The 16,163-nt window shown below is 35.9% G+C and overlaps 1 protein-coding gene across 3 annotated transcripts in view; it reads right to left on the minus strand.

Moving 5' to 3' along the window:
- The window catches only part of CNGB3 (cyclic nucleotide gated channel subunit beta 3), a 157,252-nt gene that overhangs the window by 40,186 nt on the left and 100,903 nt on the right, over positions 1-16,163 (minus strand). For all 3 annotated transcript variants that reach the window (XM_019453407.2, XM_019453408.2, XM_019453409.1), the window contains one exon: positions 1,060-1,143. In XM_019453407.2, coding sequence (XP_019308952.2) covers positions 1,060-1,143 — 84 coding nt within the window. The remainder of the gene's footprint in view (positions 1-1,059; positions 1,144-16,163) is intronic.

Here is a 16,163-nt window from a genome sequence, read left to right on the forward strand (position 1 = left end):
TCCTGAGAAACTTAACAGAAACCCATGGGGGAGGGGAAGGAAAAAAAAAAAGAGGTTAGAGTGGGAGAGAGCCAAAGCATAAGAGACTCTTAAAAACTGAGAACAAACTGAGGGTTGATGGGGGGTGGGAGGGAGGGGAGGGTGGGTGATGGCTATTGAGGAGGGCACCTTTTGGGATGAGCACTGGGTGTTGTATGGAAACCAATTTGACAATAAACTTCATATATTGAAAAAAAAAAAGAAGATCTTAAAAAAATTTTTTTTTTAACATTTATTCATTTTTTGATAGAGACAGCATGAGTGGGGGAGGGGCAGAGAGAGAGGGAGACACAAAATCTGAAGCAAGCTCCAGGCTCTGAACTGACAGCACAGAGCCTGACGTAGGGCTCGAACCCATGGACCTGACCGTGAGATCATGACCTGAGCTGAAGTCGGACGCTTAACCAACTGAGCCACCCAGGCGCCCCTGTATGATGTCAATTTTATAACAGAATATTTATCTACATCAATCAGTATAAAAAGATAGGTTGGAATATATGAATAGTGGTTATTTCTGGGTGGTGGAATTTTTGTCTTTATGTTTTTATGTGTTTTCCATTTTAAAAATAATGAGCATGTATTACTTTTGCAATCATAAAAATCATAGTAAAATTGAAAAGAATGTGGCATTAATTATCCATTAATTGGGTGAGCGAAATGGAGGTAACTGATATCTTGCTGAAGACATAAAAAAGGCAGAATCACCTTTCACTTCTATAGCTTTTTTCTCCACTTTAAATATTTGGCATTAATGGGGTGTGGCTATTGATTTACATTTATACAAAGCAACTTTTCACACTACCCACACTTATACCCTATAAGTAATGAAATCCATATTGTCTTGTTCCATTTTGAACTCTGAGAGAACATTCTTCTTTTACAAAACTGTGTATCATAATTATTCCTATACTATGGAATTCAGCCTGGAGATTCTGTTTAAACTAAGCTCTTGACCTATGTCTGAACCCCTTAAATGCACTTATTTACTATTTGTGCATTTGAAAGATAGCACGCACTCACCTTTTTGCAGACAAAGTCACCAGGTAAATAAACAGTGGATTTCAATCTTAGCAACATGTCATATATCATTTGTGTATCACAACCCTAAAGAAAAAAATAACAAAAAGCAAAATAATTTTTACAGACACAGCTACAAAGACAACATTCCAAATAACTTTAAAAGGATATGAAAATAAATAGTAATAAAGATTGTCTGTGTTAACACTAAAATATTAATTGCCAATGAATATGGATTTGTTTTGACCTAAAATTTAGAAAAAAAACCAACCCAATAGTTTGAATGCAAGACTTTGGATCCCTGGTCAGATAGATTTGGGTTCTAATCCTGTCTCCACTACCTATTGCTATGGAATCTCTAATGTCCTCAGTTTCCTAACCTGTTAAATGGGTACTAATTCACAATGATAAAATTTTAGTCATGTAAAACTTAACATAATGACTAACTAATGATGGATATTAATGATTAAGATAATATAAGCGATAATAATTGGTTAATACTAAGATTGACAGATAAAAATCAAAATCTGAATATTTTTATTTTTTGTAACATCTTTAATACTTTTGTTAAGTATTATTATTTAACTGTCAAGGCTTCTATGTCTGTCTTTACCAACTTATTTATCTTCTTAAAGGCAGAGTATCTGTATATAATAGATACAAAAGCAGTACCTATTGAGTGAATGATGTTCATATCCACTTTAATAGTGTAAGAGACGAATTTGACTTGTTAGGATATGTGTCTAGATTTGTGGTGTGCCCAGAGAATTATAATTTATTGGGACACTTGGGTGGCTCAATCGGTTTAAGCATCTGACTCTTGATATCAGCTCAGGTCATGATTGCACAGTTTGTGAGACTGAGCCCCACAACCAGGCTGTGCATTAACAATGTGGAGCCTGCTTAGGATTCTCTCTCCCTCTCTGCCACTTGTGCTCTTTCTCAAAATAAATAAACATTAAAAAATTATAATTTATCTATTATGATAAGGCAAAGAAGAATTGACAGATGCTTCAAAAATGTTTTTACATAGTGATTTTGAATCTTTTGCTTTTGCCAAATATTGTTATTTATTTTTCTCTCATAGCTGCTTTCCTTTTGTGATTGGTCCTGCCCATCCCTTAGGGAAACTATTATTTTGCAGAAAACTAGTCATAGTCAGTAGCAGAGGAATGAGGAGGAGACACAAAGGGCGTACTCCCAATTTGTGGATTGGATGATCATTCTTTTAGCAATCACGAGTTTTCCATAATGACTTCAGTAGCAAACACTTGACCTAGATCCATCTGAAATTTAGACACTGGGTTTGCTGAATGATAAGGAAAGTTAATAATTTATGATTGAAGTATCTTCACGTAGCCATTGGTGAGGAGCATTCAAATGAATGTGAAGTTAGAATTTTAAAAACTTATGTGAGAAAGTATAGCTTTTGGTTATCCAGGATAGAAAAAAAGGCCAAGGCCGACAAGAATACCTTAATACAGCCCAACAAAAATTGATGAAAAGCTGCTATGAGCAAGCTTTTTTACATGCCCTTGGAGCTATGAAAGATGAAAGAGAGTAAGCTAGTTGGGATGATGTTTTAAGTAAACAGAAAAGCTGTTATTGATGATCGAAGTGAATCATGTTATAAGACATTCCAGTTAAATATCTGTAAAACTTTTAAAAGGAGGGGCAATTACAACTTCCCGGGAGTGGGGATAAGAGGGTAGGGAAACATCAAGAAGTTGCTCATATGGATAGCACAATTTGAGTCAGTTGAAGAGGAGTATAATTTGTATTTGCAAAAACACAGAAAGGTTTTTATATGTAAAGGAAAATTTGCCTTTTCTTACCATGTTATGTATTTTTTTGTGCAAGGTATATGATTTTTATTTATATTTGTTTTATTCCTACCATGTCTCAGGTTATCATATTTGCTAAAGCAAATGACAAACATTAATTTCTTTCTAAATATTGTGCTTATTTTGTTTTTAGTAAAAATTATCTAAATATATGGCTCATATACCTGATTTCTTTTAAAGCTGTCATTGGTTCAGAGTAATTTCATTTTGTAAATTGGTGTTCTGATCACTCAGAACTCTTAAAAACACAAACAAACTTTGGATTCAACTTAGGATCTCTCCCACTAAAGAAAGTTCATGTTCTTGATGTTTTAGAGAAAATTCATTAGAAATATATTTCAAAGTTCTTAAGCTTAAACATGTTTGGAGTATCATTGCAATGGAGCTAACTCTCAATTATTCATATTCATGGAGAAGAATAACACTGTAAATAATCAGAAATAGAAGATCTAAACAAATCCACTTACATTTATTTTCATATGTGCAATTTGAATATTTTGGCATTAAGTTTTACAATCCTAATTATAATTTTAGGCCAAAATTAAGTTTTCATTCCTTGAGAAATTCCTACTGGAATGAACTTTGATGAAAATTCCCAGCTGTACTAAATAATATTCATAGGAGTTATTAATGATTTTAAATGTTTTCCTATAACCATAATTCTTGTTCTATAAATGCACAGAGATGTGTGTGCAGTATTTTTTTCAGTACTGGAAAAATTGGAAACAATATAATGCCAATCTGTGGACAGATAAAAATGTTGAAGATTTGTAAGTTGGATTACCATACAGTGGTTAAAATAAATAATTCAGATCTATGTATATACAGATATGATTGAACTTGACAAAAAATGTGAGCTGCACACAAAAGTAAGGTGTAGAATATATTCACTATGACTCCAGCTATGAGAAAGTTACACAAAATAGGCCTTGATGTTTATATAAAGTAAAATTATAAAAATGAGGATTAGATGGATACCCTTGAAATCATCCTAATGGCCACCTCTGGGAAGGGGAGGAGAATGGAATTGGGGAGAAGAATGGATGAGATGTCAGCTTGACTTTTATTAATTTTAATGAAAATAAAGTAAAACACACATCCTGAGATTGTTTGTAGGAACAGAATGTCCTTTGAGGAGGAATACGTTTCATCTTTTCTTTCTATCCTTCAGGTTAGCTCACAGGCAGAAAGCACTAATAAAGGAAACCCAATCCATGAAAGTGTTAGACCAAACTAGGAGATAAGCTCTAAAATAGATAAGCAAACAATTATTCCTTTCCTCAGTCGAAATGTGCAAGTGCTTACAAGAATAACTTTTAGCTTATAGTTTCGATTTCCTCAAAGAAAAACATCTGAACTGTTATAAATATGAATTTTTATTAACACATTTGCATAGAATATGTATCAATTTATGTAAACGGAACATAGCAGCTGTATGTAATAAAAACTTACAGTTTACGTTTTATCAATGAAGTGATTCTGTTTCCTAATTGCTTCATGGACAGGTGCCACTGGCCTTGGGGCCGCTGTGATCTAGAACTAGGTCCTTCTCATCTGTACTTAGACGTAGCTAATGAAATTTGCATTATGAAGTTGTTATAGTTTGTGTATATGAGAACAATTATCCCCACCCTTTGAAAATGATTATTTTCTTGGGATACACTTTGCTCCACTATTGTGTATAAAAAGAGTTACATCCCAGGGCTACTGTTTTCTTTCTTTGTAATGGCAGCTCCATTTCTTTTATAGAAGCCATTAAGAAATTTTCTGATTTACTGGAAGTGAGAGCACAGTCATTGTTTCATAAATGTACTTTTTTCTATAAAGTAAGAGTATCTGTATAAGTATCAACATTAACATGATATTAATAACGTTTGTATTAAATTTTACTATTTTCTTATCTTTACTGGTTTTATTCTTTCAACCTTCCTGTGATGTCTGGCATTAATTAATTTGTTATTACTCTTGGTTATTGATGAAGGGACGGAGGCTCAGGAAGTCTATTGACTATTTCCCTAAGGTCACACATGCAATAGATGTCAGAGAAAGAGAATCACCAGTGTGTGTGTGTGTTGTTGTTGTCTTTTAAATCTATCTTCTGAGCAACTGAGGACTGGATATGTGTATTATTCACTTTTGTACCCCCAATGTCTCACCAGTATTTGGGGCATGCTAAGCACTAAATAAAGATGGGCTGATGTATAAAACGAAGTTGTTAGAGATTATTCCATTTGCAACAATGGGAAATTCAGTGCTATATGAATATGTGCCACAGATTTGAATAAAGATTCTGGAGATCTGGACAGAGTTAAGAGAAATTCTATTTTTATTTTATTTAAAATATAACATATAGATTAGATGGTGTTTCCTGTACCCAGAAAGTTCTTTTAATAATGGTAAGCTCTGAACACAACTGAAAAGTTGGTAACATTTATTTTTGGAATGACTACTTTCTCAGTCCTGTAGGATGCCTCCAGTTCTGGGCTTATTCCTGCTTAAGTTCTTTGAAACAGAACTTAAGATGTTATCAGTAATTTATAACTCACTGTGACTCTAAGTCATCCTTAAGTATAAACAATAGTCTTCCTTGGGCTTTTCTCAGCTCAGACTTATTTATTATAAAAGGAAATGCTTTGTCCCATCTTAGACTCCATTCCTATTAAGCAAGTGATGGGTGATATGTGTAGAGCAGGGAGTTCTAAATCCAGTTGCCCATGCTATTGACTATGCCAGTCATGTACTTATTGGCAGCTGTTGGAAGCAATGAAGTCAAATGTGATAATAATTTGCAAGTTACTATGTCATAACTTTTTGAGTTCTAAGTCATGTTGGACCCAACCCTATGCTCAATATTTGCAAACACTTGTAAAGGTCACGTCCATCAAGTGTTCCTTGAGAACTGACAATAATTATATTTTTTCTGAGCTTCAGTATCACATAGTCAAAGTGGGAAAGTCACAAGTTGAGTGAAACCCTGTGGATAAATCCAATCCATCTTCCTATGTTCAAGCAGGGCCACATGAAGAAGATGATTTTACCAGTGTAGAAACTCATGTGTGATTGAATCAGTTTTATTTTTCAGTTAGTAATATGGTAATAATAACAACAGAATTTACTATGTGGCAGGAATTGATATAAGCATTTCATGTTTTGAGTCACTTCATCATTGCACAACCAAGGGCGTTATTATTTAGAATTTCCCCACCCTATTGAGAGTCACTGGAGACTAAGGAATATAGGGGTATAGTATCTGGAGTGCCCCACTAATGCTTTAGACAGAGGAACTGTTCAGGGTGTATAGTTCAATGGAATTCATCTGGGTCATAATCTCATTGTTGAAAATACTTTAAAAAGTCTAGCAACAATACCTTATTACTGATACCACCAGGGTAAAAATATAGCTTAAAAAAAATGAAATGTAGTAAGTCTAATTGTAATGCTCTGATTTGAAACCCTTCAGAAAAAATATGTGGTGGCGTAACTGCTTAGGATGTTACTATTGTGGGGTCCGTGTGATTGGTAGAAATAATGGTGTCATTTCCATTCTGTTCCTGACTCAGTCTGTCACTCTCATAGAAAACTCTTCCCCTGCATCTTTCCTACCCCTGAAGCCAAAGCCTTTCCAGGCTCGCTTGCCTCATAATCACAATGAGTCATGGGTCCCAGTGAGGTGTCCTGTTTGGGATCAGTTCTGCAGTTTTACTTTAGCAGCAGATAGTGAGAAATGGTGTGCTTTCCTTGACAGACTGGTGGTGCCTACATTCTCATTTTGGTATCTCTGGATCCCTGATTTCTTACTGTTAAGCTCTGTTTCGAAGAGGTAAGATTTAAATTCTGACCACTAGGTGGAGCAATAGAACTTTTATTAAATTCTCTCTGATTGATGGTAATTTAGTGGTAGAGGCAAAATGTGATTTCCCTAGCATTTTATTTGATAAAAGATATTTAAAAATCGTAATCAAAATAATAGATCATAAGAAAGTAGAGAAAACTGCCCAACCTTATAGAAATGATGTGTTCCTTATTAGCTTAATACTTGAGCTTGGGCTGTAATAACATGCAATCTGCAGGGAAGAGAGCCATTTTTGTGAAAAAATTTTAAAAAATATTATGACTATTCATCTCTAAGCTCTTTAGAAACTCTGAAAACACCATGTAGAAGAAGCAAATCTTACTAATTAGCCACAACTGATTGAAGCAAAGTTTTAGTAAAATCCTGTTACTCTCATTCTATTTGCCTTGACTGAGAGAAAGAAGAACCACATGAGATTCAGGGTTTTTTCTTAGTAGGAGGATAGGAAAGTGTGTGTGAATTTAGGTATCTGGGTGTGAAATTGATGTGCTAATACTAATTCTGTGAAATTGCTGAAGAATTGCCATGAGCTAGCATTGTTTTTTGCCCCTAGGAAAAATTTCTCTGGTTCCTCAGCATCTTACACTTATCCAACTAAGGTTGCTGGGGAATTGAAAACCAGCATCATAAATGGGTTAAGTTCCTAGACTGTGGGGTAAAAAAAATCTGTGTTTAAACCCTCTCTCATTGCTTTGAGATCTATGGCCTCAGTCAGGTAAGTAATTTGCGCTTTCTGTAAAATGGAGATACTAATAAAACATTTGTTAGAGGTGTGTTGTGAGAATTAATTGACAGAAGCAGATAATACAGAATAGTACACAGTCAGAACTCAATAACAGCAGCTATTATTATTTTTGAGAAGACACATGTATCAATTTTCAAATTTGGCATTAGCAATAGCTTGGTTTCTTATCTTTGACTTGATTATATTACATATAGTTCTGACAGTGCTTGGGGACCCTGATGGTTAATTTTATGTGTCAATTTGGCTAGGCCATGGACTTCTCAGATATATAGTCAAACACCAAATGTTACTGTGAAGATATTTTTTGGATGAGATTAATATTTAAATCATTAGGTTTTGAGTAAAGTGTGGTATACTCCATTATATGGGTGTGACTTATCCAATCAGTTGAAGGCGTTAAGAGAAAAACAAGACTGAAGTCTTCTGAGGAAGACAGAATTGTGTTTCCAGACTATTTTTGGACTTGAGCTGCACCATTAACTCTTCTCATGGTCTCCAGCCTGCTAGCTTGCCCTGCAGGTTTTGAAGTTACCAACCCTGAGGATTATATTAGCTAGTTTCTTACAATAAATCTCTCTCTCTCTCTCTCTCTCTCTCTCTCTCTCTCTGCATATCTTATTGGTTCTATTTCTCTGGAATATCCTGACTAATGTAGAGGCCATGAAAGAATTGGGTATAGCAAGGTTTATGGTAACAGTAATGAGATTGAAGGATCAAAAAAAGTATGGACAATTTTCATGTAACGTTGTTCATATTATGATTTATAATACTCCATTATTATATTACTTTTGCTAAAGCATTACAACACTCACTGTTCCACTAATATGTAAACAAATTTCACAAGGCTAAAAGGAAAGGAATATAAGCACATTTGTGCTTTTTGCAGTTTTAAAGAAATTTGAATATAATATAAAATTAAAGCAACAGATATATGTCTTTTGAAAAAAACTCCAAGCAAGGTTATTTAGCATAGAATCATTCCCTGCAAACAATTTCTACTAGATCTGTATCCATTGTCAAATTTACAAAATGGAGAAAAGTCCATATGAAAATTTTGACTGAAGGCCCAAGAAACAAACTTAAAATATCCCTTAAGGCATCTTAAAATAAATCTTCGTAAGTTAAATGATTTTCAAATACTTTTTATTTCCCCTAATCTGGAAGATTGAAAATACACAAAACATGCCTGCTAGCCTCCAATCTTGGTGCCAGATCTCTCTCTCTTTTTTCTCTGTCTCTTTTTCTCTCTCTTTCTGTTGGCCTGCCTTTTAAAGATATGGAAAATTCACTTTCAGGATGAATTCAAGGTATGGAGGTTTTCAACAGTTGACAGTCATCTTTCTTTGTTACTCTTGGATATTCTGGTCTATTCAGTGTAGTTCCATTTCTTGTCTTTGTAAAACTGAAATCTACACTGTCAGTTTTCTGCTTTCTAGCTTTCTTTCCTTATATGATTGGGCCCACACTACCTACAGGCTTCACTGACCTTTCTAGATTCATCTTTCGTTATCATCCTATGCACTGGCCGTAACTTCTTATTCTGTAAACAGGTTATAATTTCCCATGCTTGTGATAATAAGAAGGCTCCTGCCCAGGAGCTTCCACTTCCTCACCCTGTAGACTCCTAAGCATCTTTTGCACACACATACTTCAAATGTTCTCTCCATTGTGCACTCAGCCAGAGAGCATAGGTGATACTCTGCGAATGTATGTAACTGATAGAAGCAACACCAGACTCAGTTGGGTATAATTTATGAGGTAAGGATGTAGGATTACCATTCAGCCTATTTTCGCCTTAAGAAAAATAACAAATTTGTATAAACTACTAAGACTGCCTTCACGAAAATAAATTTAGAAAAATCCCATACCTATTCACTTTCTACTTCATTTAGCTTTAGAAAAAAATAACCCTTTTTACTTAACAGAAATATAAGTGGAAATGGGTTCTTTCTGGAAGAAAATGAATTTTTAATGGAAATGTCAGGAAAGAATGAATCTAAATTTATATACAACATTAGTAAGATGTGAAGATTTAACCTTTTTTTCTCGATCAGATTTTGCTGATTTTATGGATTAAAAAAAACATATGTTAGCCTCAGAAAAAACTCTGAGGCTAAAAACTGATAATTTTCCAAATTAGAGATAATCCCATAAAAGTCATTGGTACATAATTTAAAGGTTTTGTTTTATTTTTAAAAGAGAGACAATTATGTTACTTGTTCTCAATTAAGCTAGTCATTAAGGTATAGAGAATTTTATAACATTTAAGAAATGTTTATTTATTTTTTGGAGAGGAGGGGCAGAGAGAGAGGGAGACAGAAGATCTAAAGTGAGCTTTGCGCTGACAGTAGAAAGCCCGATGTGGGGCTTGAACTCATGAACTGTGAGATTATGACCTGAGCTGAAGTGAGAGGCTTATCCAACTGAGCCACCCAGGTGCCCTGAGAGTTTTATAACATTTTAAAATGCTATTAAAATAATTTAGCTTCATGGCTTTCATATCTTTTTTGACCATACCCTATAGTAACACAGATATTTATGTTGAGCTCAGTATACACATATTTATATGTGCTTTAATTTAATTTACTTTAATTTATTTTATTAAAAAAGTTTATTTGTTTTAAGAGAGAGAGAGCATGAGCAGGGGAGGCGCAGAGAGAGGGAGAGAGAGAATCTTAAGCAGGCTGCATGCTGTCAGTGAGGGGCCCGATGCAGGTCTTGATTACATGAACCATGAGATCATGACTTGAGCTGAAACTAAGACACTTAACTGACTGAGCCACCCAGGTATCCCTATTTTCTTTTATTTTTAAAGTAGGCATCATGTCTAGCACAGATGTGGGGTTTGAACTCACAACCCTGAGATCAAGACCTGAGCTGATATTAAGAGTTGGATGCTTAACTGACTGAACCACCCAGGACCCCATATATATGTGCATTTAAAGCTAAATAAAAGAAACAAACATTTCATAATATAATACCTACCCTTACTTATGTGTGAAGTACTCTGATATTTTCTCTTCTATTTTACATGCTTGTTATGACTCCTTTAACTGAATTCATGATCCCCCCAGTGGATTGTAATCTGCAGCTTGAAAACCATTTACTTAGTTGAACCTGCTAACCAATGGAGGCATCTCTCTCCCAGTTTCCCTGATAGAAGATCAGAAAACTCTGTTTGTCCACATTCCATGATGCTTCTACTTCACTGGAGCTTCCACTGTGGGAGTCTCACTAGAAATTAGAAATTACTTTCCAACTAGAAAACTACTTTCATATAATCTCAGTAGTTGGCCTCAGTGCTTCTTCTCCTCCCCACACCCCTTCTCTCTCCCCACTGCCCCTCCCTCACTTCCTTGCTAAGTAGCTATTCTCTGTCTAAAACCGTGCTGTGTCCAGTGAGTATCAAGACTATTAGGACCAAGCTTGCTCTCCAAGAGGTTTTACTTCTCTGTACAGGGCCTGTTGCTCAGAAATGGAGTTTACAGTTGAGTGTTATTTTGCTAAACAATATAGAGTAAGTCTCATTCCTTATCCATATAAGTGACTTTAATATATGTAAACTCTGCTCCTCTTGAATTTATTTTTTTCCCATAACTAAACATCCCATAACTAAACATTTTTGTTTGGGGCCATTCTTCTTTTTTTAATGGAAGCATAATGTATAAGAAGTAAAATATACAAATTTTAAGAGACAGTTGAATCAGTTTTGACAAATGAACACACTGTAGCTTCCATAGCAAGACAAAAAATTTCACCCCACAAGGTCCCCTTATGCCTCTTCCTAGTCAGTATCTTCATCCCTGCTCCCCACTAGAAGCAACTGTTGATTTGATTTGTATTATCATAAAATAATATTATTTTTAAGATCATCTTCTCACTATTTCCTTGGTTCACTATTCAACTCCTACCTCTTACCAGTAACTCTTAGCTTATCTACCTTGTAAAAGTTCTTAAAACGGGTTATTTGCAATGTTATAGGTTAATCCAGATGTAGTTAAAATAATCAAGAAAACCAAATTATGTTTGGTATAGCATTATACCAAATACAAACATGTATTATAACATTATAATACATAACTCTGTTGATTTATACAGAGTTTAAGATCAGCAAAAATGCCCAGGTGTAAAAAAAATGTTGTGAAACTAGCTATGGCTCTTTTATATGTGTAATATTTCAATTTTCAGTCTAAATTTGGAACTTTACTTTTATGCTGTTGAAGTTAATCTTGGTTTTGCCCATTGTTTCAAAGTATTCAGTTAATTTTTAGTTTTTTAATATAACACATTTTATTTTATTTTATTAAAGTTTATTTATTTATTTTGAGAGAGAGAGAGAGAGAGAGAGAGAGAGAGAGAGAGAAGAGAGAGAGAGAGTGCTGAAGGGGCAGAGAGAGAGGGAGAGGAAAAGAATCCGAAGCAGGCTCTGCATTATCAGTGTAAAGCCTGATGTGGGGCTCAAACCCACGAACTGCAAGATCATGACCTGTGCTGAAGCAGGATGCTCAACTGATGGAGTCACCCAGATGCCCCTATAATCTAACACATTTTAAACTGTTCCTTCTTACTTTGTGTCATCTGCCAATTTTAAAATCACATGGTTTATATCTTCACCAAAATCTGGATGGAAATCTAGAAGGATATATCAAGAAAAGAGTCCTAGGATACAGACTTAACTCTAGTATCCTATGGAGCTGAGGTGAGCCTAACACTGGGAGTGACTCTGCCCAACCATTTTACCATACAGCTTCTGCTTCTTCATTTTGTCCCCAATGGTGTTGATTACGTATTTTCAAGGCATATGTTTCTGTCTGGATTACATCTTCCTTTCTGTCTACACTTTTCAACCTAGGGGATCACATCCAGTCCCATGGCTTGAAGTACATCAATATGTTAATATGCACAAATTTATTACTTCAGCTTGGATATCTCCCCTGAACTCAGATTTATTTATCAAACTGCCTACATGACATTTCATCTGGAGGTCTAACTCCCACCTCAAACAAACACATCCCAAAACAGAGGCCATTTCTAACACCCTCACCCTTCACTTACTCCAAAACTTCTTATTTTGCAAATGATATATTTGTTCTTCATGTTCCTCAGGCTTAAATCCATGGAGTCAGCTTTGCTTCCTTTCTCTCCCTGTCTCTGTCTCTCTCTCCCTTCACACAATCAACAGCAAAAACTTGGGCCTCTTCCTTTGAATATATCCAATATTTGGCCACTTCCTAACAATTCTACTCCTACTACTCTGGATCTGGTCTCTATCCTGTCTTCTATGGATGGTTGCAGTAAACCCTATGTGGCCTCCCTGCTTCCACATTTGCTTCCATGGTCTATTATCCACATTATAGGAGAGACGATCCCTTCAAACTGATCTTAAATAGGTCACTTTCTGCCTAAGGTCTTCAGTGGTTTTTGCATCTCACAGTACAATCCAAGGTCTATCCTACAGCTTCCAAGATCCTCTATTAACTTACCATCCCCCTTGACCTCCCTTTCTTTTATTCTCCTTGGACTATTCTTGCTTTCTATCACTGTGCCCTTGCTTCAGCTACCCTGGCCCCCTTTCAGGATGTTGCTGGCTCAGGGCTTCATCTTGTCTATTCTCCTGTAATATTGCCTTTCTGCCCATCCCTCCTTTCCCTCCTCCAATATCTGCATGGCTCATTTCCTTGCCTCCTGTAGTCCTTTGCTTAAATACTCCATTGTACTTTATCAGAGCAGCCTTTATTGACCAGTACCCTCCTCATCCGCCTTAGTCTGCTTAATTTTGTTCATAGAATTATCACCTCAAAACATATTTCATATTTATTTTTTATTTTCCTCTTTGGGATTTAGGCCCCATGTAGCAAGTATTTATTTTCAACAAAGTGGCTAAAATGATGCCTGGAACATGGTAGGAACTTAACAAATGTCTTCTGAATGAACAGATAATCAAATAGATAAAGCAGTGCCATGCCACACACAGAATTAAATGTTAATGAGAAAAGTTTACATGCAGTACATTGCATTAAGAAGAGGAGAAAGCTGGGGCACCTGGGTGGCTCAGTCGGTTAAGCGTCCGACTTCGGCTCAGGTCATGATCTCACGGTCCGTGAGTTCGAGCCCCGCGTCGGGCTCTGTGCTGACAGCTCAGAGCCTGGAGCCCGTTTCGGATTCTGTGTCTCCCTCTCTCTCTGACCCTCCCCCATTCATGCTCTGTCTCTCTCTGTCTCAAAAATAAATAAACGTTAAAAAAAAAAATTAAAAAAAAAAAGAAGAGGAGAAAGTAGTAAAATTAAAGACGCTCAAAAAGTTAAAAATTTCTTTGTTATTCATTCCCCCCCCCCCCAAAAAAAAGCTTCTAAATTTGAATTTGGCCATCTAAAAACTCTAAATCCAAAGCATTTGTGACAGAAGACATGGTTAGGCACAATTCTCTGATTGTCAGACCAATCCAGAGCTAATTTGGGTCTTGTCTGTCACTCATTGCCAAGGCACATTCATAAATGGGAAATTGTGTGCATAGTAGGAAAGACATAAAGCTATAGAGTTTAATTACATTTAAATTAATTCAAGAAGAGCCTGAAAAACTCTTTTCTGACCGCAATTAGGAGAGAGTGGCTTCTAAAGAAGAAGTCATCTCATGATACTCTATATGGAAAACCCAAAAGATTCCACCAAAAAACTGCTAGAATTGATTCATGAATTCAGGAAAGTGGCAGGATATAAAATCAACGCACAGAAATCGGTTGCATTCCTATACACCAACAATGAAGTGACAGAAAGAGAAATCAAGGAATCGATCCCATTTACAGTTGCACCAAAAACCATAAAATACCTAGGAATAAATCTAACCAAAGAGGTGAAAAATCTATACCCTGAAAATTATAGAAAGCTTATGAAAGAAATTGAAGAAAAAACAAAAAAATGGAAAAAGATTCCATGCTCCTGGATAGGAAGAACAAATATTGTTAAAATGTCAATACTACCCAAAGCAATCTACATATTCAATGCAATACCTATCAAAATAATGCCAGCATTCTTCACAGAGCTAGAGCAAATAATCCTAAAATTTGTATGGAACCACAAAAGACCCCGAATAGCCAAAGCAATCTTGAAAAAGGAAACCAAAGCAGGAGGCATCACAATCCCAGATTTCAAGCTATACTACAAAGCTGTAATCATCAAGACAGTATGGTACTGGCACAAGAACAGACACTCAGAACAGAATAGAGAACCCAGTAATGGACCCACAAACATATGGCCAACTAATCTTTGACAAAGCAGGACAGAATATCCAATGGAATAAAGACAGTCTCTTCAGCAAGTGGTGCTGGGAAAACTGGACAGCGACATGAAGAAGAATGAACGTGGACCACTTTCTTACACCATACACAAAAATAAACTCAAAATGGGTGAAAGACCTCAATGTAAGACAGGAAGCCATAAAAATCCTCGAGGAGCAAGCAGGCAAAAACCTCTTTGATCTGGCCCGCAGCAAATTCTTACTCAACACATCTCCAGAGGCAAGGGAAAAAAAAAGCAAAAATGAACTATTGGGACCTCATCAAAATAAAAAGCTTCTGCACAGTGAAGGAAACAAGCAGCAAAACTAAAAGGCAACCGACAGAATGGGAGAAGATATTTGCAAATGACATATCACATAAAGGGTTAGTATCCAAAATCTATAAAGAACTCATCAAACTCAACACCCAAAAAACAAATAATCCAGTGAAGAAATGGGCAAAAGACATGAATAGACACTTCTCCAAAGAAGACATCCAGATGGCCAACTAACACATGAAAAAATGCTCAACATCACTCATCATCAGGGAAATACAAATCAAAACTACAGTGAGATACCACCTTACACCTGTCAGAATGGCTAACATTACCAACTCAGGCAACAACAGATGTTGGCGAGGATGTGGAGAAAGAGGATCTCTTTTGCATTGTTGGTGGGAATGCAAGCTGGTGTGGCCACTCTGGAAAACAGTATGGAGGTTCCTCAAAAAAAACTAAAAACAGAACTACCCTATGACCCAGCATTGCACTACTAGGCATTTATCCAAGGGATAAAGGTGTGCTGTTTCGAAGGGACACATGCACCCCCATGTTTATAGCAGCACTATCAACAATAGCCAAAGTATGGAAAGAGACCAAATGTCCATTGATGGATGACTGGATAAAGAAGATGTGGTATATATAGACAATGGAGTCTTACTCAGCAATCAAAAAGAATGAAATCTTGCCATTTGCAACTACGTGGATGGAACTGGAGGGTATTATGCTAAGTGAAATTAGTCAGAGAAAGCAAATATCATATGAATTTACTCATATGAGGACTTTAAGAGACAAAACAGATGAACATAAGGGAAGGGAAACAAAAATAATATAAAAACGGGGAGGGGGACAAAACATAAGAGACTCATAAATATGGAGAACAAACTGAGGGTTACTGGAGGGGTTGTGTGAGAGGGGATGGGCTAAATGGGTAAGGGGCACTAAGGAATCTACTCCTGAAATCATTGTTGCACTGTATGCTAATTTGGATATAAATTTTAAAAAATAAAAAATAAAATAAAAAAAATAAAGAAGTCATCTGCCAAAGACAGACCCAGTTTATTTGACTCTAACTTCATGTAAATTCTCCAGATTGCTGATTTTGTTAAAACAT

Source organism: Panthera pardus, unplaced genomic scaffold (genome assembly GCF_024362965.1).
Source record: "Panthera pardus isolate Hobbes unplaced genomic scaffold, ASM2436296v1 HiC_scaffold_7, whole genome shotgun sequence".
In the NCBI taxonomy this organism is placed as follows: domain Eukaryota; kingdom Metazoa; phylum Chordata; class Mammalia; order Carnivora; family Felidae; genus Panthera; species Panthera pardus.